The sequence below is a fragment of the Protomyctophum bolini genome (genome assembly GCF_963924005.1).
Source record: "Protomyctophum bolini genome assembly, chromosome: 2".
Taxonomy (NCBI): Eukaryota; Metazoa; Chordata; class Actinopteri; order Myctophiformes; family Myctophidae; genus Protomyctophum; species Protomyctophum bolini.
Window position 1 is genome coordinate 23,627,494 of NC_137863.1, and position 24,039 is coordinate 23,651,532.

The 24,039-nt window shown below is 42.6% G+C and overlaps 1 protein-coding gene across 1 annotated transcript in view; it reads right to left on the minus strand.

Annotated features, from left to right (window-relative positions):
* Window positions 1-57: 57 nt before the first annotated feature.
* The window catches only part of prkcda (protein kinase C, delta a), a 27,649-nt gene continuing 3,667 nt past the window's right edge, over window positions 58-24,039 (minus strand). The window contains 18 exon segments of the mRNA XM_080787234.1: window positions 58-1,524; window positions 1,848-1,976; window positions 3,130-3,318; window positions 3,419-3,557; window positions 4,347-4,409; window positions 6,755-6,846; window positions 8,196-8,369; window positions 12,306-12,439; window positions 12,768-12,825; window positions 12,828-12,869; window positions 14,033-14,133; window positions 14,788-14,917; window positions 15,997-16,082; window positions 16,627-16,658; window positions 16,934-17,090; window positions 19,719-19,785; window positions 21,256-21,455; window positions 22,748-22,886. Coding sequence (XP_080643360.1) covers window positions 1,366-1,524; window positions 1,848-1,976; window positions 3,130-3,318; window positions 3,419-3,557; window positions 4,347-4,409; window positions 6,755-6,846; window positions 8,196-8,369; window positions 12,306-12,439; window positions 12,768-12,825; window positions 12,828-12,869; window positions 14,033-14,133; window positions 14,788-14,917; window positions 15,997-16,082; window positions 16,627-16,658; window positions 16,934-17,090; window positions 19,719-19,785; window positions 21,256-21,455; window positions 22,748-22,856 — 2,061 coding nt within the window. The 5' untranslated portion in view covers window positions 22,857-22,886 and the 3' untranslated portion in view covers window positions 58-1,365.

Genomic DNA, 24,039 nt, shown 5'->3' on the forward strand with positions numbered 1-24,039 from the left:
CGGCTGGACATAAATTGATATGTCAAAGTAGTTGCGCTTCTCGAAGAAAAATACTTGGGGAGTTTTTTAATAAGATGAAAAAGATGGAGACAGTAAAAAAAAGTAAAACAACAAAAAAAGTACATCCTCAGTGCACCAACAATATACATGTTACGGTACATCAACATACATATACATGATATCTATATACAGCATCTCATGGAGTCCCACACGCATATTTACCCTGCATGACTCCATTTCTCCCCATCTGCGGACAGCACCGTGAGATAGCATGGCAACCTGCCACGTACTGCTCTGCTTCAAATTGTTCTTTCCATGGCACAGTTATAGTTTATTCAATCATACAAGCCCCAAAGGTCTTCTTTAAAGATGCACTTTCACCAGTCGGATTTAAAAAAAATGAAAATTGAACAAACAATTATTGATAATAAGATATACTGAGAGATGGATGGTGTGATTGGTCTGAGATTTTGGATCATGCAGTCTGCTTATGCCCATTTGCACACTTAATCTAGACTGTACAGTATACTGTGTAACTTGTATTCCCCTCTCGTCATTTTGCATTTTGCCCAGTTGAAATAAAACAAATGTTACCAAAAGGGACACAAAATGACTGTAACACCAGCATCCGACCCTAATACAAATATTATTCATATAGGCTTTTATCATCTAGACATCTTGGCATGCACACAAACACAATAACATCTATATGCACTGTACAAGGGCCCTTTCTGGCAAATAGTTTAGTCTTATCATTGCTACAAGTCCCCAAGGATGATTGTTTGTGCTCGAAGTATGGTCACAGAAATACTGAACTTGGAACAGCGCACTGGTTTACAGGTTTGATCATATAATAGAACGTCTACGTGATCTGTCCCTAAAACAGTATGGATGTAACCCTAGTTTTTTTATTTCTTCTCTAATACTGCTATACAACAATGAAGGGTTCTGGGTTCCTTGAGGGCGTTCCAAACGGACCCTTACAGGTCTGTAACTCGGAGAGTGTACTAATGGAACTAAAAGGACCCTTTCCATGCCTACCCGAAGGCAGCATTCAGGAGAATATTCAGAATTCTCCTGAACTTTAATGCAGTATTATATCTTGAAAGAATTTGTGTAAGGTGTTGGGTTACGCCCCAAAAACAGCTGCTCTACAAGCTCTCAGCGCTTCGCAGCATGACTCGTTGTGAGCTTGTAGATCCGCTGTTTGCGATATTATTTGAGGCATTTCAGCCGATGCCTCTAACATTCTCGGCACATCCCTGCTTAGGGGTCCATTTGGTTCCATTTGTACACTTTCAGATTTGGTGTTCCATGAAATTCAAACGTTTGAGAACCATTGTTATACAAACAGTGTGGTGTTTGTCACTTTTCTATAAGGTGCTCCATTTTGTCGTTGATGAAAGAGAATCCATCGAAAGCAGTTTGATCCATGGAATCTATGAAGTTCTTGTCGCTGTGTGACAGACGAGGCTTCTCGCTGAGGAATTCACGGTCGAAGTTGCTGCAATCGTTGGCCGCTTTCTGTAAACGACCAGACAGAATTAAAAAAAAAAGTGAACAATCTGAATACACTAACCATGTCTTACGGCCATCATGATTTAACCAGATGAAGCCATGGCATTCATATTCATATTCATATCGACAACGAATCAAAAATCACAACAATACGTTGTGACTGAGCTTGTACTGTAGATTGGCTATTTTCATCAAAGAGATTTGGTGTAGATGTAGAGGGAAAAAAGCGGGGACCAAATACAGACCCTGGGTGTTCGTATTTGGACCCTGTTGATGAAGCATATAGGGGTGAAATGGTTAATTCTTATTAGAAATTGATTACAACATACCACTTTGGGTTTGAAAGGGGGCTCCACCTCCCTGCTCTCCAAGGCTGGCCAGTTGATTGTCTTGAAGAAAGGGTGTAAACGGATATTGCCAACAATGCCTAGCCTGCGAGAGGGGTCTCTCTCAAACAGCTGTAGGAGGGCAGAAGTAAAGAGACAGAATGAGGGATAAGGGATGTTCAGCTTCTCAACCTGTTCAGACAGAGAGAGGCTATAGGTAGAGAAATAGGGTTAAAAAGCAGGTGGCTTGCGCACATCCAGTTCTTGGCTGGTGCTGGACAAAGGTAGATGCATTACATACAGCGAAGAAGTGGTCCGCACACAGGATTTTCTCCAATGGTGTTTATTTGTGTTAAATCACGATTAAATGAATGAATCCATCCAGAGCTCGCTGCAGCTCTGACCGTGCGTGCTGGGTCATACACTAAATTGCTTATTTTGCTCGACATCTACACATCTGTCTTTCATAATGATCACTGCACAGTGTTTTATCCCAAAGCGGCTTCTATAAAAAGGCGAACAAACCTACGACCCAGCACGCAATCCCGCTTTATTTATTTTATCGCCGCTACCACTGGTTGGATATAATAGCATCAGATTGTGGTTAAAAAAAGAGAAAAAAGCACTGGTCCGGGATTTTTTATTGTGCAGATACAGTATTGGTGGTACAAACCCTCATCAGTAGCTCTTTGGGTTAGGGTTAGGTATATTGTGCAGATAGAATGGGGGTGGTGGTGGTACAGGGTTAGGGTTAGGATCTATTGTACAGATAGAATGGGGGTGGTGGTGGTACAAACCCTCATCATTAGCTCTTTGGGTTAGGGTTAGGTTCTATTGTGCAGATAGAATGTGGTGGTACAACCCTCATCAGTAGCTCTTTGGGTTAGGGTTAGGTTCTATTGTGCAGATAGAATGTGGTGGTACAAACCCTCATCAGTAGCTCTTTGGGTTAGGGTTAGGTTCTATTGTGCAGATAGAATGTGGTGGTACAAACCCTCATCAGTAGCTCTTTGGGTTAGGGTTAGGTTCTATTGTGCAGATAGAATGGGGGTGGTGGTGTTGGTACAAACCCTCATCAGTAGCTCTTTGGGTTAGGGTTAGGTTCTATTGTGCAGATAGAATGGGGGTGGTGGTGTTGGTACAAACCCTCATCAGTAGCTCTTTGGGTTAGGGTTAGGTTCTATTGTGCAGATAGAATGGGGGTGGTGGTGGTACAAACCCTCATCAGTAGCTCTTTGGGTTAGGGTTAGGTTCTATTGTGCAGATAGAATGTGGTGGTACAAACCCTCTCCATTAGGTCTTTGGCTTCCTTGGTGATCCAGCGAGGGTAGTGCGGCGTGTCCATACGAATGGACTCAAACAGTTCGTCCTCATCGTCGCCATGGAACGGCGATTGTCCAATGAGCATCTCGTACAGTAACACTCCAAATGACCACCAGTCGACAGAGAATGAGTATTTCTGTCCCAGCAGGATCTGATCGGATGAGGTAATCACCAAATATAAGTTAGTACCGTCTCTACTACTACTAATCAAGAACAAAAGAATGCCTGCTAATCTGGGTGGAACTTTGTACCTCTGGAGCAATGTAGTCGGGTGTACCACAGAAGGTAGTGGCTCGGTTCTCTCCGAATACATTTTCCTTACACATGCCGAAATCTGCTATTTTTATGTGTCCCTCGTGATCCAGCATTATATTGTCCAGCTTTAGATCTCTGGAAACAAATAGACAAAGGGTATTTAAATGTATTAACAACGCTAAAATGCATTGTCGGGGGCAGACACTCACTAATGAAAATACAGTTTAATAGTGTTTAGAGAAGTTCTGTGGAATGGTTATTGTGAAAAATATACTACTAGATTATATCAAAACAAACGTTTGTTTTACTGAAAAAGTTGTAGATTTTGTTACTTTAAAGCTGTAGGAAATACTTGCCATTATGGCCTGAGTGCCGTGGAGTTCTGGACTGGTGGCCACTCATTAAAAAATAAATGGATCCACAAAACTAGTGTCATTTGTATTGTTGACCTATTTCTACCATAACGTGACTTTCGTTCAACTTCTTTGACCCGGACCAGTTTTGGTGTCCAGTATTACTACACCAGCAGCACAAAACCATAGTTCCATGTGACAGAGGGGTCAAAGTTGCCCCCAGTGGTCCCCACCAAATGACTGGAACTATGTAATATTCATCATAGTTCCATGTGACAGAGGGGTCAAAGTTGCCCCCAGTGGCCCCCACCAAATGACTGGAACTATTTAATATTCATCATAGTTCCATGTGACAGAGGGGTCAAAGTTGCCCCCAGTGGCCCCCACCAAATGACTGGAACTATTTAATATTCATCAAAACCAGACCAGAACGCCCACCACGAGACTCAGGCAATCAATTAATATCTTTGTAACCACTATATTAATGGCAAGTATTTCCTACAGCAAAAATCTGTGTATGCATCTATCTGTATTTTAGCTATGCAGATGCAGCCAATGCTTATGATCCCACCTGTAGATGATCCCTTTGGTATGCAAGAACTGAAGACCGCAAATGATCTCAGCGGAGTAGAACCTAGAGAGAGGACCAAAAGAAAAAGGGGGTTACCACCTGTCTGAAAATCTGGCGGTTGATGGAAATGTATCGTGGTGGTGTTTCTGTTAGCTATCACCGCCCTCACTGTTGAGAGCTCAACACCGCTGTCCCTGTTCAGCAGGGACCTGAATTATTAAGTGGGACATTTGTATAGTGTAGGAGACGAGGTGAATAATGCTCTCATAATGGGTAACCTGAGAGCGGCCATCAGCTAGGAGATTAGCCTATCAGTGACCTGCTTCTCTTGTCATCTGTGTCAGGAGGAACAGATTGGCTCCTGATAGGAAACCGAGAAGTCGCCACTCTTTTACCCAGTGGCTGCTGGCTGGTCCAGGGTTGCCATGTCTGCTTATTATTAGCAAGTTAGTTTTCTCATAAAGTTGCTTGAAAATATTGATAGTTGCGGGTTGAGTTTTTTTTCTTTTTTTACTTCTAAAGTGTAGTTGTTGCTTATTGGGCTTCCTTCCTAATGTTCTTTAAACCTGTGGTTCTCAAACATTTTCATTTCAAGGTCCCCCACCACTACCCACTAAAGAAACGTGCGTGGGTGCGTGCATGCGTGCGTCGCACACACACACACACACACACACACACACACACACACACAAAGTTGCAAAGTTGGATCATCTATGGCACTGGGTTAGGAGGTTAGTGGCAGCCATCGGATGAACAGAGCCTTTGTACTGATAATGAGTTGACTGGAAACTCCACAGTTCAGTCTGGGGAAAATCATTGCACAACCAGGAAACCAAACCCAGGACAGACTTTCCATTACCACTCCTCCAGCTTGTGTAGGCTGGGAATCACAAACTTGTATGTACAGTATATATACTGTATATGCATGTACTGTAGGCAAACAATTACGCGTGGACGCCGATGTTTGGTTAATGATTAATGCATATGGCAAAGATGTTATGTCAATGCTCCCTCTCTCTCTCTCTCTCTCTCTGTGGGTAAACTATCCATCCTGGCTTGTACACCGACAGTGAGGAGGGCTTTAGCAGATGCCAACATAGGATCAGGTGTCCCAGGCGTTTGTCAAAGCAGAGAGGAACTCATGTTGTTTGATGGCCACGGTCGGGACCACAGCTAGACAACCATCTGGCTAACATCAAACCACAGTGTTACAAGACAATGGTGCTGTGAAACAAAAGGAAAGCCGTCAAAGTAAAGAACTCTCAAAGGGGGATTAGTGGTCAATTAAACGACATTTCAGAATGTTTCAATGTGGGTAAACATCCAGCAATCCATTCAGCCGCTGGTCGTTAAATTGCTACTGTATTCAGGGTTTCTTTAAGCGATAGTTCACCCCAAAATGATGTTTTTTTTCTGTCAAATTCATGAATTCATTTTTTTGTTTTTGTTACATTCCTAAGCCAATAATTTGATGACTAGCAGTGAGTCCTTTTCCACCGGGGTTGAATCGCTTACATTATTTTTTCCCGCTTCATTTGAACCAAATTAATTGGCTCAGATCCCTAAAAGTTGGCTTGGAACTGGAACCGAAAAATACTTCTTCTTGCACTGATGTTGGCTTGGGAAAATAATAATAATAATAACAATAATGAATAATGAATAATTAATCATTAATCATTAATCATTAATAATAATCGATTATTATCGGTGAACGATCCCTTTAACCTTATCGTTGACCATTAAAATAGTAAAAACTGTGTAATGAAGAGTATATACAGTATGTGCACACAGTGTACACTAGTGTAACATACCTCCCCAACCGCCCCGCTATGTGTCATATACACACTAACTACTGCTCACTCCCTACAAGGCCAGCACATTCCATGGAGAGGAAGAGCAGCCCTAATCAATCAGGGTGCTGTAGTGTACTGTACCGTAGTGCCATGTTTAAAATGAACACCAATAACAGGGAGGTAAATGAAAAATAGAAAATAAAATCAAACATAGAGAGAGAGAGAGAGAGAGAGAGAGAGAGAGAGAGTGAGAGTGAGAGAGAACACAGGCCACTCTTGAAAGATATCTGGTTTCCATTTCAATTGTATGTGTCCGTGTTGCCTGTGTAAGCGTTAGTACTGTACGGTGTGGTGATGGACGGCCGAGCGTTGGATTTATCCACCATCTCTGCATGTGTGTGTGTGTGTGTGTGTGTGTGTGTGTGTGTGTGTGTGTGTGTGTGTGTGTGGTGGAAAAGTACTCACATTGTTTACTTAAATAAAAGTATCAATACTCCACTACAAAACAATTGTAGTGGAGTAAAAGTATCATTATTTGATAAATAAAGGTATTGAAAATTTGAAACATAAGTACAGTACTTGAGTAAATGTCCTTAGTTTTGATTGGGTACTCACGTGGACCTCAAGAGGTCAAAGCGACCCTTCTCTTGAATATGGAACATCAGGTCTCCTCCGTTCAGGTACTCCATCACAAAGAACAGATGCTCCTGTCAACACGTGTCACATCATGTCAGCTCTCACTCAGAGCATTGGCTAGGAGTGCACATGTATACCAGATTGGAAGATAGATCATTGACCGAGAAATCAGTCTGGCCGATATATTGGACAATTATTTTTTTACATTAATATTATCCAATTTAGACCTGATCTCATCTAAAACCTAAGGCAGTTTCATGGAAGACACCTTAAAACTTGATGTGTTTCTGAGAAACATGAGAAAACAGATCTGAATACAGGAAAGTTATGGAGCCACTTACAACAACCTTGTGTCCTTATTTTGGGCATGTCATTATATGTTGTGAAGCGTTGTGAGTTTGTAGATTAGAGATTCTTGTATAGTACATGAGTACAGGTGTGTAAGGAAAGGGTTATCCCGTTAACTACCTTGGTCTGGAAGGTGGAGTACAGGTGTGTAAGGAAAGGGTTATCCCGTTAACTACCTTGGTCTGGAAGGTGGAGAACAGGTGTGTAAGGAAAGGGTTATCCCGTTAACTACCTTGGTCTGGAAGGTGGAGAACAGGTGTGTAAGGAAAGGGTTATCCCGTTAACTACCTTGGTCTGGAAGGTGGAGAACAGGTGTGTAAGGAAAGGGTTATCCCGTTAACTACCTTGGTCTGGAAGGTGGAGAACAGGTGTGTAAGGAAAGGGTTATCCCGTTAACTACCTTGGTCTGGAAGGTGGAGTACAGGTGTGTAAGGAAAGGGTTATCCCGTTAACTACCTTGGTCTGGAAGGTGGAGAACAGGTGTGTAAGGAAAGGGTTATCCCGTTAACTACCTTGGTCTGGAAGGTGGAGAACAGGTGTGTAAGGAAAGGGTTATCCCGTTAACTACCTTGGTCTGGAAGGTGGAGAACAGGTGTGTAAGGAAAGGGTTATCCCGTTAACTACCTTGGTCTGGAAGGTGGAGTACAGGTGTGTAAGGAAAGGGTTATCCCGTTAACTACCTTGGTCTGGAAGGTGGAGAACAGGTGTGTAAGGAAAGGGTTATCCCGTTAACTACCTTGGTCTGGAAGGTGGAGAACAGGTGTGTAAGGAAAGGGTTATCCCGTTAACTACCTTGGTCTGGAAGGTGGAGAACAGGTGTGTAAGGAAAGGGTTATCCCGTTAACTACCTTGGTCTGGAAGGTGGAGAACAGGTGTGTAAGGAAAGGGTTATCCCGTTAACTACCTTGGTCTGGAAGGTGGAGAACAGGTGTGTAAGGAAAGGGTTATCCCGTTAACTACCTTGGTCTGGAAGGTGGAGAACAGGTGTGTAAGGAAAGGGTTATCCCGTTAACTACCTTGGTCTGGAAGGTGGAGTACAGGTGTGTAAGGAAAGGGTTATCCCGTTAACTACCTTGGTCTGGAAGGTGGAGAACAGGTGTGTAAGGAAAGGGTTATCCCAGGCCAGGGCGAGGACTCTTTTCTCCACCATGGTACACTCCACGTCGTCGTCCATCAGCACCACGTCCTTCTTCAGCGCCTTTATGGCAAAGTACTCCCCGCGACCTTTCAACTCTGCCAGGAGAACCTGGGAGAACAGGAGCAACGGTAGTCGTTATTGGCTCAAATGTTTACATTAAAATAGCATTTTTGTCTAGCATAAGATATACTGTAGCAGCTCACAACACATTGCATTGTGACATGTTATGAGCTTGTGGAAGCCTCTCTCGCTATTTGTGTTAGTTGTGTTTTGTTCACAATCAAATGTATAGGTTTTAAGTGGTTAAAGTCAAAAAAGGTTTTGCCTGAAAACTCATGCTGTTGTGACTCCAGAGTTGTCTAAAAGTGGGGTCCAGGGACCTTAAAGGGCTGTAACTCCAAGAGTGTACAAACTGAACCAAATGGACCCTTACAAGTTTGCAACAGTGCAAAAAGAATGTATATGTGGTAAACATTTGAACACAGGACGTTCAGGAGGTCCTTGTGGAGGTAATGTAACTGGTCCTGTCTATTTGTTATGTGTTTGTTTGTTAGTACAAAGATTAGACAACGTGAAACGCGACGCCTAAAAGAAATGCTCAAACGATTATGGGTAGAACGGTCAAAGTTCAAGGTCAAAATCAAGAGAAGAATCTTGGTGGTTATGTTCAGTAGGCTGCTCCCACCCAGCGGTGATTAACGCTTGGGTCATGAAGGTCAAAGGTCAAGGTCACAATCGAGGTCAAGGTCAAAATCGAGAACACATGGGCAGATCATAATAATCAGAAGGCTGCCCTGAAGAGATGGTTAGATTTTCGGCTGGCAAGGTCAAAGGTAATGTTTAAGTGCTCTTTTTGTATTGTTGCTTGTTTTCTGTAGGGACTGCAGATGGAAACTGGCATGCTTGCAAAATCTGGTGTACTTACAGTACACAGCATTGCATGTGTGAGTGGTGTTCATTAACATGCGCTGTCCCTCCCAAATAAACGTATATAAAAAAGGTCACAATGGAGAGATGAGAGATGTTGGTGCAGGCAGGCCAGGGGGTGCATTGGTTTAATTGGTGCCTTTGTGATGACCATGGACATTGTAGTGTACCTGGGACAGCTTCATTAAGTGACAACGATAGTGTTTGTATCTCATGGTATCTTACGTACCTTTCAGAACGTAAAGGCAATGATGCACATGCTCAGGACAGAGATGGCGAGAGCATTTACTGTCACTTCATAAAGTTGTCCCAGGAATAAGTACAATGTTTATTTATGTTTTATGATTATTTTTATTTCATATGGACGTCACAGCAGCATTAGATTTTTAACATACATTTATGCACAAAGACCAGTGTGTTTTAGTGTTTGTCACTAAACACTCAACACCTGTCCAGAGGAGGCTTTAAAAAACGTATAGTAGAATAAATAAATACATACATACATACACAAAAACAAATACGTACAGAAATGCCACAAATACATAGAGATCCACAAATACATCCATTAGTATTATGTGTGAGAACGATGTTTTTTCTCTTTTAGCCATGAATGTAATACCTTTCATCAAATAGTGGTCCGTGGCTCAAATGCCAGATAAATAACAGACCTTGATATAAAAAAGGGTTGAAAACAATGTTGTTTCTATTTTAGCCATGATTTCATACCTCAATTTAAAAATTGCATTTTTAATTCAGCTGATGGAGAGTTCCTTAACTCATTTATTGAGGCTAACTGTTAGCATAAACCCCAGTTCCAGGTGCCACCATATGCGTTCACTTTAAAAGACGGAGTTTGCCCGGACCCCCGCCCCCACATACACTCGCTACACACACTCATATCATTGGAACAAGCACACACTGTTTACCTTTCGTCAGAAGATTATACATGGCGGGAGCCATGTAAAATAAATCCGGCACAATAAAATCAAAAATTTGGATGGCAGAAGATCCACTAAGGACAGCTCTCCTGGAGTCCGACTAATGGAGGTTTGAAAGTCCTCCTTTCAACTGCTTTACACCGTGATTATATTTTCAATCCCATAGCTGGTACGGTGGGGCGTTGCCATAGGAACCGGACCAATGTTAAACGCTTCATGGAGCCCATCAGAAGTGTGACCGTGGACCCGGCCTCACAGAGCACAACGTGGACCAGACGTGGACCAGGCCCCTCCACGGAGCCCACCCTGTCTATCTCTCTTCTATTCTTTCATCCTATTCCCCCTCTACCCCCCCCCCCCCCCCCCCCCTCCCCCGACATGGTCGAGGCAGATGGCCGCCCACCCTAAAGTTGGGTTCTGCGAGTTTTTCGTTACCATTGTCGCAATATTGCTTGCTCTGAGTGGATCTTTGTTGTATGTAAAGTGTCTTGAGACAACTTGTTGTGATTTGAGACTTTAATAAAATTGAATTGAATTGAATTGCAGTGGGACTCAACCATTATATAGACGGAGTATACGTTGGGATACGTCTATATACGGACCTGGGATATGACGCCCCCTAGTGTCGGGGTACGTATACGGACATGGGAAAAAAAATAATAATAGGCTCTGTGCATACCGGTAACTTAAGCAAAACAGGTCGTTTCAAGGAAGCAATCTGATTGGTTGAAACTGCTTCTAGCTGTTCCTTAAACCAGCACAAAGGAACACCTAATCAAAACAAAGATTTCAGCTGTTTTTCTCCCAGAGCACAGCAGACTTGCTGGCTAGTCTAGTCATTCTTCTGTGATTATCTTAGTTTTAAGGGTATTGTTGTATAATTGCAATAATACTGTACACTCAAGGGTGTTCTTTATTGTCATTAATGCACTTCTGCGATACCTTTCAGAACTCGCCCTGCGGGCACACCGCAGGTGTGCATTAATGACGATAAAGAACACCTTATCGTGTAATATTGCTTAATTCCAATAATACCCCAAATCTCTGCCACTCGCTCACTCACACTCGGTCACTCCAGCATGGTGGTGTTACGTTGAAATTGGTGACCTGCTAAAATGTGTGACAATCGTATAGACAATCACATAATGTCAGTGTCTGAATGTAGTTCAACCTAGCGGTATTCAGGCCACATATTTAAAGACCTCCATGAAGTCCACAAGATGGTCACAAATTTCGGCAGGTCACCAATTTTACCATAACACTACCATGCTGGAGCGATCGAGTGTGAGTGGCAGAGATTTGGGGTATTGGAATTTGGCTTCAGGGTTCCCAAAAGGTGGCATAGCTGTTTCCTGTTCCGGGTTGGTTTATAAATGGGGAAGTTAGTATACCACCATACATACCAGACCAACTCAAACAACTGGCTTATACTTAAAGGAGTAGTTCACCCCCACAAAATGACTTATTTCCTATCAATTACACACCCAATGAAGCCTTGAATTCATGGAGATTTTTTAGTTTTTGTTGCATTTCAAAGCCAATAATTCGATGACCGATGGAGTCTCAATGGAGACTCTTGTGGTCATCAAATTAATGGCATTCCTCTGAATGTAGCGATATAATTCTGAAGTAAAGCATGACCATGACCACACAAGCTCCAGGACAGGTGCTCTATATTTGGTTTATTGTAGGACAGTGCAGGTTTTATTTTGACCGCCTGTTCCTGACCGCAGGTATTTAAATACCACCCGTGCACCCGCATTGACAGCAAAAGGGTATGCCACCTTCTGGAAACCCGGCACTACAGTTAATGCAGAGAGTTTATTCTGCTCATTTATCAGAAAAAACTGATTGTCTAATTGAGGTTTTGCATAATGCAATGCGACAGTTGTGTTGACTCTACTGGTGTCCATCGCAATGATAAATGATTGCAGACCAAAGCAACAGTACGGCTACCGTATATGACTTGTTTAAACCCATTTTCTGGATAACAGTAGAGAGTTCTTTGGCTTCCAGATATGAGCTATATGTTATTTTGGAAAAACGGACTATACTTGTAAGTGAGCGAAATCCATTTTTCGTTTTTGTACGTCTCGTAGGCAGACGAGAAATTGTTTTTGATTATGCCGGCCGTGTCTATTAACAAATAGCTCTTCATGATCTGTGTCTGAGGCCCCACCTTGCCGAAGCTGCCCTTGCCCAGGACCTTGTGGAGGATGAAGTTGTCTATGTTGATGCGGGTCAGATGGGTGATGGTCCGAGACACGGGCCGCGGACTGGACCCTTCCCAAAGCATCCCGTAGGGGCCCATATCTAATGGACAGACAACCACCACGTTAGGTCAAAATCAATGAAATTGTTATTATGAGCAAACTCATTCACACATTTTCTCTTTTTGTAAGATATTTTTGGGGGAGTTTCTGCCTTTATTAGATAGTATACAGTAGTCTGACAGGAAATGGGGAGAGAGAGAGTGTGAAGGTCGTCGGTATCGGGATTCGAACCCACGTTGTGAGGCTGTAACAGCAGCCTAGGTGCCTGGACCACTAAGCCAGCCGTTCGGGCCACATTCACATAATTATGTCTACTGTATGCATTGTACGCCTCATTGAAAAAGTGGGACACATGGATGTACACTAACCAGTGACTTCCAGATTGGCAGTATTCTTGTTGAGCTCATCGTAGACTCCAATTTCAGACGTTCACTATCAGGCAGGTTGGGATCTGAGCGGCGGGTCGATTTCTGATCATGGAGAAAGATAACCAATATTAATAATGCTTAGTTTTTGTGATTGTAATACGGTGTCACATGCCAAAAAATAGCCATTCTACAAGCTCAAAACGCGCTGTGATGCGACGCGACGCATTGTGTGTTTGTAGATCGGCTATTTTCGGCATATGGCAAAGTATCAAGCAGCAAGACGAGTGATATTTCAGTGATATTTACAGTGACATTTGGCAGTATTGACAGCATACAGACCGGAGGTCAGGCCAGTCCCTCAAACTCCACCGCAGTCCGCAGTATAATAATTTGGGCGTTATCTTTCACAGATTGGCCTTGCTTCATCAATCTTATATCTTTTTCAAATTTCTTCCCAATTTCGTCATTGCCAATTCCCGCATGTGTATAGTGCCTGTCGCTGCCAAACCTATACTGGCTGTTCTTGGGGAGGTCGTACAGTTACAGTACACAACCCCACGTCTCCTCCATAGGAGGGAGTACAGTACACAACCACACGTCTCCTCCATAGGAGGGAGTACAGTACACAACCACACGTCTCCTCCATAGGAGGGTGTACAGTACAGTACACAACCACACGTCTCCTCCATAGGAGGGTGTACAGTACAGTACACAACCACACGTCTCCTCCATATGAGGGAGTACAGTACACAACCACACGTCTCCTCCATAGGAGGGTGTACAGTACAGTACACAACCACACGTCTCCTCCATAGGAGGGAGTACAGTACACAACCACACGTCTCCTCCATAGGAGGGTGTACAGTACACAACCACACGTCTCCTCCATATGAGGGAGTACAGTACACAACCACACGTCTCCTCCATAGGAGGGAGTACAGTACAGTACACAACCACACGTCTCCTCCATAGGAGGGAGTACAGTACACAACCACACGACTCCTCCATAGGAGGGAGTACAGTACACAACCACACGTCTCCTCCATACACACAGTGAAACGTTTCACTGAGAATGCGTAACGCATGCAGAGGAACTTAGTCAGTCTATCAGTATAATTAAAAAATATATATATATCTGTACATTGAAACTATACAAAGTATAGGATGACAGGTCAACAAAATAACATGCTATCAAATTACATTTTAACCCACACACACACACACACACACACACACACACACACACACATTGATTCCTAGCTCACCTGGCTGACTTGTGTGAGTGCTTCAGCGAGTAGCTTCTGATTGATTCCACATAGGTTGGCTACTTTATCCTGACACTTGTGATGGACATTCATGGTACAGTCTTTGACAGAACGAGACATAATGTTACAAAAACACAGGCATTCAAACACACACACATTTTGATTTCTTTATTTGGGTTTTCAATACATTTTCTAAATCCAAATATATCAGAGTCATAGTGTAATATAAAGTGATAATAATGGCAACATATTTTACTAATTGTTTTGCCATTATTTTACTATTTTATTTTAGGACTACCAATAATTAGTAGTCCTCACATACACATTGTACACGCACACATCCACACCCACACGCACATGCACACCCACATGCACACGCGCACACCCACACGCACATGACACCCACACGCACGCACGCACACACACGTCGCACACACACACACGCATGCACGCACGCGCACACACACAAACACAGAGGCACAGTCGCACGCACGCACACAAACACAGAGGCACACTCGCACGCTCGCACATAAATACACACAACCACACACGCATGCATACACATACACACCCACCAGTGTTGCATTATCCAATTTAACCCTGGTGGTGTCTCCATTTTTTGCATGTCATTAAATGCTAAATGATTTGTGAAAATATCAAATCTATAAGCGGCTCACGGTGCGCGTGATGTTGCATTCTTCAAAACAATAAATTAAACAGGGCTGAAGTGGTTAACCTGAATGAATGGCTTTTACCTTCACACTTCAGGCCCTGCTTGACCAGGCCCCACAGCAGACTGCCACAGTGGTCACAGAAGGTGGGACTCATGTAGTTGTGGTTCTTGAAGCGGTGTGGCATGTCAATCTTAAAGCGCTCCTTCTGGAACTGCAGGGACGACAAACAGGACTCATCGTTGCGCAGAGGAGGCAAGAAGAGTGGCCTGCGCCACCTCAAAGCCTCACGTAGCTGCCTCATCTCTCTGCAGGTACCCTCTCTCTATCTCCGTGGTTCTCCGTCTCTCTCTCTGTCTCCCTCCCCTCTCTTTCTCGTTCTCTGACTTTCTTTCTCTGTCTCTCTACCTGCGTGGGTCCTTCCGGCTAGCCAACGTTTCATAAATGCCCAGGCTACTGGGTCCACAGTTCCTTCCAGGACTGCCTCTTGTCTTGTCTAATCTGATTTGGGGGCCTGCATGTCACTTACACCACACCCAGTACTGTATGTGATCGATTGATTTTATTCGGTGAATAAGAATACAAACACAGATAATACTTAATCTATAAGGATATCGCAATAAAGTCACAAGACTTTGTATGGCAGATAAGAATCGGTTCAGGTTGTACTGTAAGCTACATATAACACATTATAAATCAGCACATAGGTTGACACTCAACACACAAAAAAGGCTTTAATTGACTCAGTTTGCACCTGTGCCTTCCTTCTTCTACACATACCAGTCCCGCTCCTGAGCCAATAACCACTTCTGTTCAATCACCTCAATCTGAGCCTCAATTCTGAGAAAAACGTGGCCAAAGATTGCACGTATAATGGAAGTGGATGGCGGGGAAACATTTTATTGACTGACCGCAGTGGAAGCGAGCATTGCCTAGCAACGGGGAAGCTGTACGGTAGATATAAGAGAGGCTATTCTAATTCTGAATAAATAAATACCCCAAAAGACATCAATGGCAGGAATCGACGTCTTTGGCAGTTAAAGAGACAAAATAAAGGCTAATACTACTGTACAGTCAATCGCCATTGATTCATTGTCACTCGAAAAGTAACTATGAGGACTGAGGCTGTACAATATCTCAACAAAAGTTTACTCATCAAAACTGGTTATAAAACTGTAACCATCAAAGCATGGACAGCACTCAACACGTAATGTTATGCAACCATGTGAGTATAATATGAAATATATACTAACTTTTATCAGTTTCTGATAAATCCCTACTTGTAATACGTACCACAGTATCGCGGCTGTTGGCGGCCGTGCCCGTACATCTGCCAATGATTTTGTCGATGCATTTCTTGTGGATGGCTGCATTGCACTCTGAGGAACAAAGATGAAAGAGGGTTGTACACTTTGAAGTATACGTGAGCACATGTTGTGCAGTAGTGAAGGGGGACAGTGATGGTTTGAATCATCTTTCAAAGTGTGGGCACTACCTGTCTACTGCACTTGTATAAAGAAGGGGTCTTCAAGGTTTTTTCAGGTCAAGGACTCCTTGGCTGAACCATAGTTGCAGGGACCATAGATTTCATGAATAGCTTCATACTTGTTTGACAGCACTATCATTGTGTGTCTTCATGCTGATGGCTCTGCTCTTTTTTCCCCCTCTACCTCATTGCCGAAAATAGCCAATCTACAAGCTCACAACGCCTCGAGCGCGAGGCCTTGTGTGCTTGTAGAGCTGCTATTTTTTCGGCCAATGTTCCCCTCAGAATAGTGACGCTATAGGGTTCAAGTGGTTCTTGTAAAAGAATACAATTTAAAACTGTTCCTACCACATGGCGGACCCCTGTAGTAACTCTTCAGGGTACCCCTAGGGGTGCCAAGCACAGTACAAAAATAATATGTAATTTTGTACACTTACGTTTGCATTTATAGCCTTGCTTGTTGAGTCCCCTGGAAGATAGAGAGGAGTGTGAGTATCTTGATATCTTTCATTGATCAGTTAATGACTGAATGTTGTCAACAATGAAGACTTGAATGATCCACCAGTGGGTCTCAAAGTGTCCTTGAGTGGGTTCCAAATGGCCCTGCACGGGTGTAAATCTGAGAGCGTACAAATGGAACCAAATGGGTTTGAGAACCACTGCACACTATGTAACAGAACCTTAATTAGTAATTCCCTTAATTCCCTTGCTGTTTATGGACGTGCAGACCGTCACCGTACTGACCAGACAAACTCTCTGCACACGGAGCAGAAGGTGGGCTGTCTGAAGAACGTGGCGATGAACTCGTGGTTCTTTACGTGGTGGATCTTGGCCTGTTTGATGGCCCCTCGCCTGCGGTTTATGGTGGGGGCCTCTTCCTCCTTTGCAACCTGCTTGCTCTCTGTCAAGACACACACAGGGAGGAGAGACAACAAGAGTCACCCTGTAACTCTGGAGTAGTTCTGTCAGATAACTCACAAATAGATTGAACAAATATTATTATAGAATGAGAATATAAGTGTGCATATAATATTTTATCTTGGTGTAAAGATATATCTGCTACATTTTTCTCCCTGCTCGGCAAAATTATACAACCATATAAGAGCAGGGAGATAGATAACAACCCCCCCCCAAGAGGAACAGAAATAGCAGAGCCCATCGGTGGTGCTGGGGTGGTGGTGGGAGCAAACAGCTCATAACGACATACAGGAAGAGAAGGAATGCAGGAAGATTGCAGCCTTGGGTGAGCTTAAATACCCTGCCCAAATGGTCAGCTGATTACCACGACAGCGCATGACGTGTGGGAGTTGCATAACACTGAATGAGCCCCTCGAGTAGCACGATCTACCATAACTAACTCCCAAGCTACGTATCATTTCTTTATAAGTCACAACACGACATGTGTCGTGTTGTGACTTATGTGTTCATTTTGGCGACTAAAACTGTGACCAAAATTTTTTGTCGAGGGGCGACTACCTTTTTTCACTGCCAATTTCGTCAACAAACTAAACTTAAAACTAAACTTAAATGATTAGTGAAGCAGAGATCCGGTGGATCATTTTATGTTTGGTTGCGCACAGTGCTCTGAAAATAGCAGATCTACTTGCTCACAACTGCGACCTGTTGTGAGCTTGGAAATCAGCATGCAACCAAGTGTAAAATCAGGCATTACGACGCCATCAAGGCAAAATACATTTTAATTTTGTCAACTGTATTTAGTCGACTAAAATCTTATGATATTTAGTTGCCTAAAACTAGATCAAATCTAAAACATTTAAAATGGCTAAAATATTTACTGAAAAGTGACTCAAACTAAATAGAAATGTGCTGTCAAAATTAACACTGCAACACGATAGACACAATATTGATGCAGAGTGTGACACAAATGAAATTGCTGAAGTGATTGTGAGTAATTTATGTATGTATTCAGGAGGGCAGTGGGTTATACTGATAAAGCAAAACAATGACAATCCGACATAGATAGCATTAGCAACTTCAAGAGTAGATAGAAGATAAAGAGTTTTGAACATTTTTAGTGAGTGCTAAAAATAGAATTTAGAGAACTAGCTTGGCTCCGGACCATAGTTGCCCACTCACTGAGTAGACTGCTTCTCTGGTCTAGCGTTGTGGTTTCAAAGTGATTTTCCAATGAGCAGCAGGGCTGAGGGTGGGTCTAAACGATTAGCCAATCAGTGCGACAGACAGCCTTCTCAAACTGTGCACAGGACTCATATCAGGAGCTGACAGGCGGGCAAGGAGTGATATAAATGTCGCTGTGGGGATTATCGTTCTATTCAGTACTGCATAATTCAGTAGTTCCATCCAATTCAATTCAGTTCAAATGAGTTTTAAGCGTCATAAACTCAAAATATAATAAAACAGTTGAAAATTGGGAAAGTATGCACAGGATTGTGTAAACAGCTACTTGCATTGCGTCGTTATACATGTTATATACAGTATACAGGGTGTAAAGCTTTTTGAAACAAATAGCAATCTTTTGCAGTCACTTTGGGACAAATAGCAGCATTCCTTTCTCAAATCTATAGTATAGTATACACAAAAAGCCTCTGATTTAAAATGCATTTAAAGGTAGCAGCTCTGTTTACATGTGCAGTAGGTCTAGAGGTCTACTCAGTACAGATAGTAGTCCTTAGGGTAGTTGCATTCCATTGTTTAACATTATTTTATCACAAATCTTGCTGCTGTGTTCACACATAATTGTTGTATTTCTCCCAATAGGTATAGTTGTTTTTTGTGGTTGGTCATGTTTTCAAACTCACTTTGGGTGTGTGCAATCTGTGGGAAGTATGTGTCTCTGATGTGTTTCTTGGTATAGTGGACAGGTGGTTAGAAAGTGTAACTCTGTTTCCACCACATGTTGTGAAGAGTGGGTGCATTCAAATGATTAGTTCACCACTTCGTTCAGTGCTTGGCTGGAGGTGTACCTGCGTTGCTTTATTATCACTCACTGAACTGAAAGAGAGACAGGTTCCCTGACTGACTGACTGAATCAATCAATACAACGCAACACATTAACCCGGACGTCGCTTCAGGCAAAGGGCTTTTGAACACCACACACTTCACACTTCTGTCACACAACAGTCACACAACTCAAACATAATATGTCTGTTCTCTCTTGACTTCCTGTGTGGTTTAAAGCAGAGAACAGAAGCAGGAAGGCAGTTGCAGAATTTCTTCTTCAAACATTTTCAACCTGCATGACGTCCCTATTTTGTCATTACAGGCGGACATTAAAAATAAGTCAAACAATAAAATAAATCTATAAAAATACATCAAATGTTTTCAGTTTCATTTTCAAATTTCTATATGTTTCTAAAAGGGATATTTGATATTCATTTTATCAGACCCTTCCTTTACAAACCCATTGTAACATAGTGTTTGCATTGTTTGGGGATCCTTAATTGGCATTAAAACATTTGAGAACCGCCAATTTAGAAGGCATTTATTTGTAGAATCGGCGTCAGTTCTTAATGGGTTAAAGGCAGGTGAAAAAAGTATTTATTTTAACCTGGATCAGCTCCCTCCAGAAAGTATTGTACTGCCATCATCACCTTGCCAGACGGCTGGAGATCAACCTGAGAAAACACACATACACACACACACACACACGCGCACACACACACACACACACACACACACACACACACACACACACACACACGCACACACAAGCACACACGCACATGCACGCACGCACGCACGCACACACACACACACACACACACACACACACACACACGCGCGCGCACATGCACACGCACATACACACACACACACACACACACACAAACACACACAGAAATAGTCATCTAGGATCATAAGTAAACTAGCATTAGAATATTCGCATGTTGAAACTATAAACACAAGAATGCTATAGGATGCCAGATCAATACTGACCTGGCATCTGTCTACATAACATGCTATCTAAGGTCGCATTCTCACCTAATACTTCGGTAGACTCGAATGCGTATGGGAGGAGAAATGGGATTCTTGCATATTTAATTGGCTACGGTTTGCCTTCACACTGTCATGATCCGCAGCAATTGGAAACGCAGCAGGGGGGACCTTTATCAATGTGTTACATTCATAAACTAGCCTACACAGTGAAATGATAAATCTATGGTGATAATTATACTCATAACGTGCATTATGTGTCGTGCCGACGGTCTGGGACTGCCCCCCCCTCTCTCGCTCTCTCACTATAAGCACGCAGCCACGCACGCACTGTTCTTTTGGGCATGGAGGCACAGCGCTGAGCGCACTGATATAACAGACAGCAGCGCAAAATGTTTACAAGTTTATCGAGATGAAAGTTCCTACTCCCCACTAGTCCCCACGCAGTGACAGCACTCCATGTTTACGGCACGCACAGACAGACAGAATATTCTGTAGGCTATAATACTATTACACTGCACTGCAGTGTTTGTGTTTTCTTAAGCAATTGATTAATGTACTCGTCCTCATTTCGATCAGGGCTTCAGTCTCCACTCTCCTCATTCGACCACGTCTATCCACGGTAACGGGACATCTTTGCGCTGCGTAAAATATGCCTTCTCCGTCTCCAACTGTGTTCAGCTCCTCACCCGCCTGACGTATGTTTGCTTCATTTCCTGTATTTGCTGCGGATTGCATTCACACCTGCACCGAATCGTAGTCAAGCGCGATTGGAAGCGAAGCGAAACCCCCGTTTTTGCTCGGAGTAAAATGCGGTTCTTTGTTGCGCATTAGGATTCGAAAGAGCCTTCACACCTGCCAAACGAAGCGCACTTTCTGAAAATGCGCAGCAGGATTCGTTTTAATCGCAGCAAAGCTCTCTGGTGAGAATGCGACCTAATACTATTCATACTATTATCCTTTGCATAAGCCTGCAAGGCGTCGAGGCTACGGCCAGTGCCAGTGCTACCCTTTCTGCAATCTGTTAATACAATTTTCAATCAATCAATCAATCAATCAATCAATCAATCAATCAATCAGTCAGTCAATCAGTCAGTCAATCAATCAATCACACAGCAACACTTCCAGAGAGCTCTGATGAGATGTATTACCCAGAATTCAGCGCGTCCGTTGGCCTTCTTGCACCGTTCGGCCAGGACCGACACCCCGACGGTGACCTCGGCCAGAGGCTCCTCTGCGGTCTTCATCAGCAGCACTTGCAGCACCCGGCCCTCGTAGATGTGGGCGTCAAAGCTGGCCTTCCAGGCCGGGAACATGGTGGGCTTCCTCTGCACCAGGGTCTTACCCCGCTCTGGACACGAGGTAGGAGTAGGACAGACAGACAGACAGTCAGACAGACAGACAGACAGACAGACAGACAGACAGACAGACAGACAGACAGACAGACAGACAGACAGACAGACAGACAGTAAGCTTTCAAATGATGTGTCATACATTGAAGTTATATGACGTTGTGATATTTGTTTATATTGCATTGTTTGTTCTTTGTTTTCTTTTAACCTGTACAACAATATGGTTTACGTGGTCATGTTAAATGTGCTATATAAATAAAGTTGAGTTGAGTTGATCCTAAAACTGCTGTTTTGAGCAAACATCATTCCTTTAATGTCTAATGTTTTAGTTTGTTTGTTTTTTATTACATTTTTACACTCAGAGACTGTCCACATTTGGCCTGTTAACATCAACCATCCCATGGCTAGAGATAGAGTGAGACAGAGTGATGATTCACACTCAACCTCAACAGCACCTGGACTTAATAAGAACAGTTGCCTAATAGTCCGGCAGCCAACAGGCTTTTTTTTGTTCAAAGTAGGACATTTGGTATATAGTTTTTTTTATTGGCCTAAAATATTGTCCATACATTCGTCAATCCACCTGCTGACCAACTCTCATCATTAAAATATAAAAATATAAAATAAATTGTGGATTCATGAATGTATGTACAGTATATAGACAATATTTTAGGCCAATAAAAAAAACTATATACCAAATTTCCCAGTCCACGCCCCCCGGCCGCCGTCAAAATTACATTGATTATTTAACTTGTTTTTAATATATCATCTCTAACCTCATATGTCCAAAACTGTTGCTTTTCAGGATTCAAATTCCAAAATATAAAAAGTAGCAGATCGACAAGCTCAAAACGTGTCGCTTCATGCCATACTTCGAGCTTGTAGATCTGCTATTTGTTGTGCTTTTGTGTGACACTGTAGAGTAGACGATCAAGTAGGCCAGTAGGGTGTCAATTTACACAACACAAAAAGTGAAAATATGGAGATAAGAGGTTTCTGCCCGACAGCAACGATATGACCCTGCAGTGGGCCCCAGCCCAAAGGTTGGGAATCGGTGACCTACTGTAGCAAACCCATCAAGCATTTTACAGAACAGCCTATAAAAAAGACAAATGGACATCATGCAGCTGTTGCCATGTCCTTTGGGTCAGTACAGAATACAGATCCTTGCCGACATTCACCTGGGTTTTATTAGAGCTGTCAAATGATTTTAATAAATAGAAAGGTGTCTCTTATGGCCTGTCAGGGTCTCTGTAGCATATCAAATGAACAGAGGAAATGAGTTTCTCACCTGTAGTCAGAGCCTCCTTCATCTTGATGGCACAGAAGGGGGGGTCGGCCGAGAAGGGCAGGACGCCAAGGTCATAGGAGTTGAAGGCGATCCTCAAGAAAGGCGCCATGGCGACAAGTAACGAGTCCCCCCCGTTCACCTGTTCAAAAACATCGACCCAACAGATGGGTTATCCAGGAAACCGTCTACATGACATACATTACGTTACACAAACAGACTGCTGCTTATACACATAGAATACAACAACATATGGTTCCATTTGTACACGCTCAGAGTCATTAAAATGTTTGAGAACCACTCAGTATAGCTACCATATTAAAGCCAGGTATACACACAAATATGATCAGCCACCCAAACCAATGTTTTAAGGCAGAAGGATAAAGTAGCATAATTCACTACATCCATTCAGAGATCTCAGAAAACAACAGGAGAGCTTGCCCTACATTAATGACAAGATTAGAAGCCGGCTGTTCTATTGAGTTGTTTGACTTTGTTTTGTTTTTGACGTCATCATCTATAGTGGCAATTATGCACATGATATGTCTGCATGGCAATTGGTGAATCTTTTCAAAAATAGCAGATCTACAAACACACAATGTAACTCGTTGTGAGCTTGTAAATCTACTATTTTAGAATTAAAAAAACATCTTTAATCAAGTTTTTCCAAATTGATTAGAATTATTATTATTTATAATTATTTTTAGATTTATTTATTTTTATTTTATTTTACAAAATATCAGTCAAAAACATCTATAATCGGTGGACTAGGTTTCTCCAAAATCGTGATCGGGCATCAAACCCAATAATCTGGCATCGGTCGGCTCTAAATATTAACATAATTGTCATTGTCGACTCGAGTCCTGCAATAATTGACATTCATTCAGATAATAATGACTTTGCATTTCTGCATCCAGACATTCTGACAAATCGCAGACACAAACAAAAATACAAAAAGTCATGTGTTCTCTGAGACAGGAACATGAAGAGATGATTAGTACCACAGGGGAAATATCATGGTTACTGTTACTTAACTTCAAGTAAAATCCCCAACAGGGAAAAGATCGGACACATGATTTTAAGAGAAAAACCAATGGCTGCATTTTCTGCCTGGTTCTCTTTTCTCAAACATTCTCAAATAATATAATCAGTCCAGGGGGACAGGGTAATTAACATTACCTCTGTAGAGCATAGAGGCAAATGTTCCAACTTCCTCGCACTACTGTTGTTTTGTTTTTGTAATGAGACTGTGAATATGGAACCTTAGCTCAATCTAGTTTTACACTAGTTTGTGT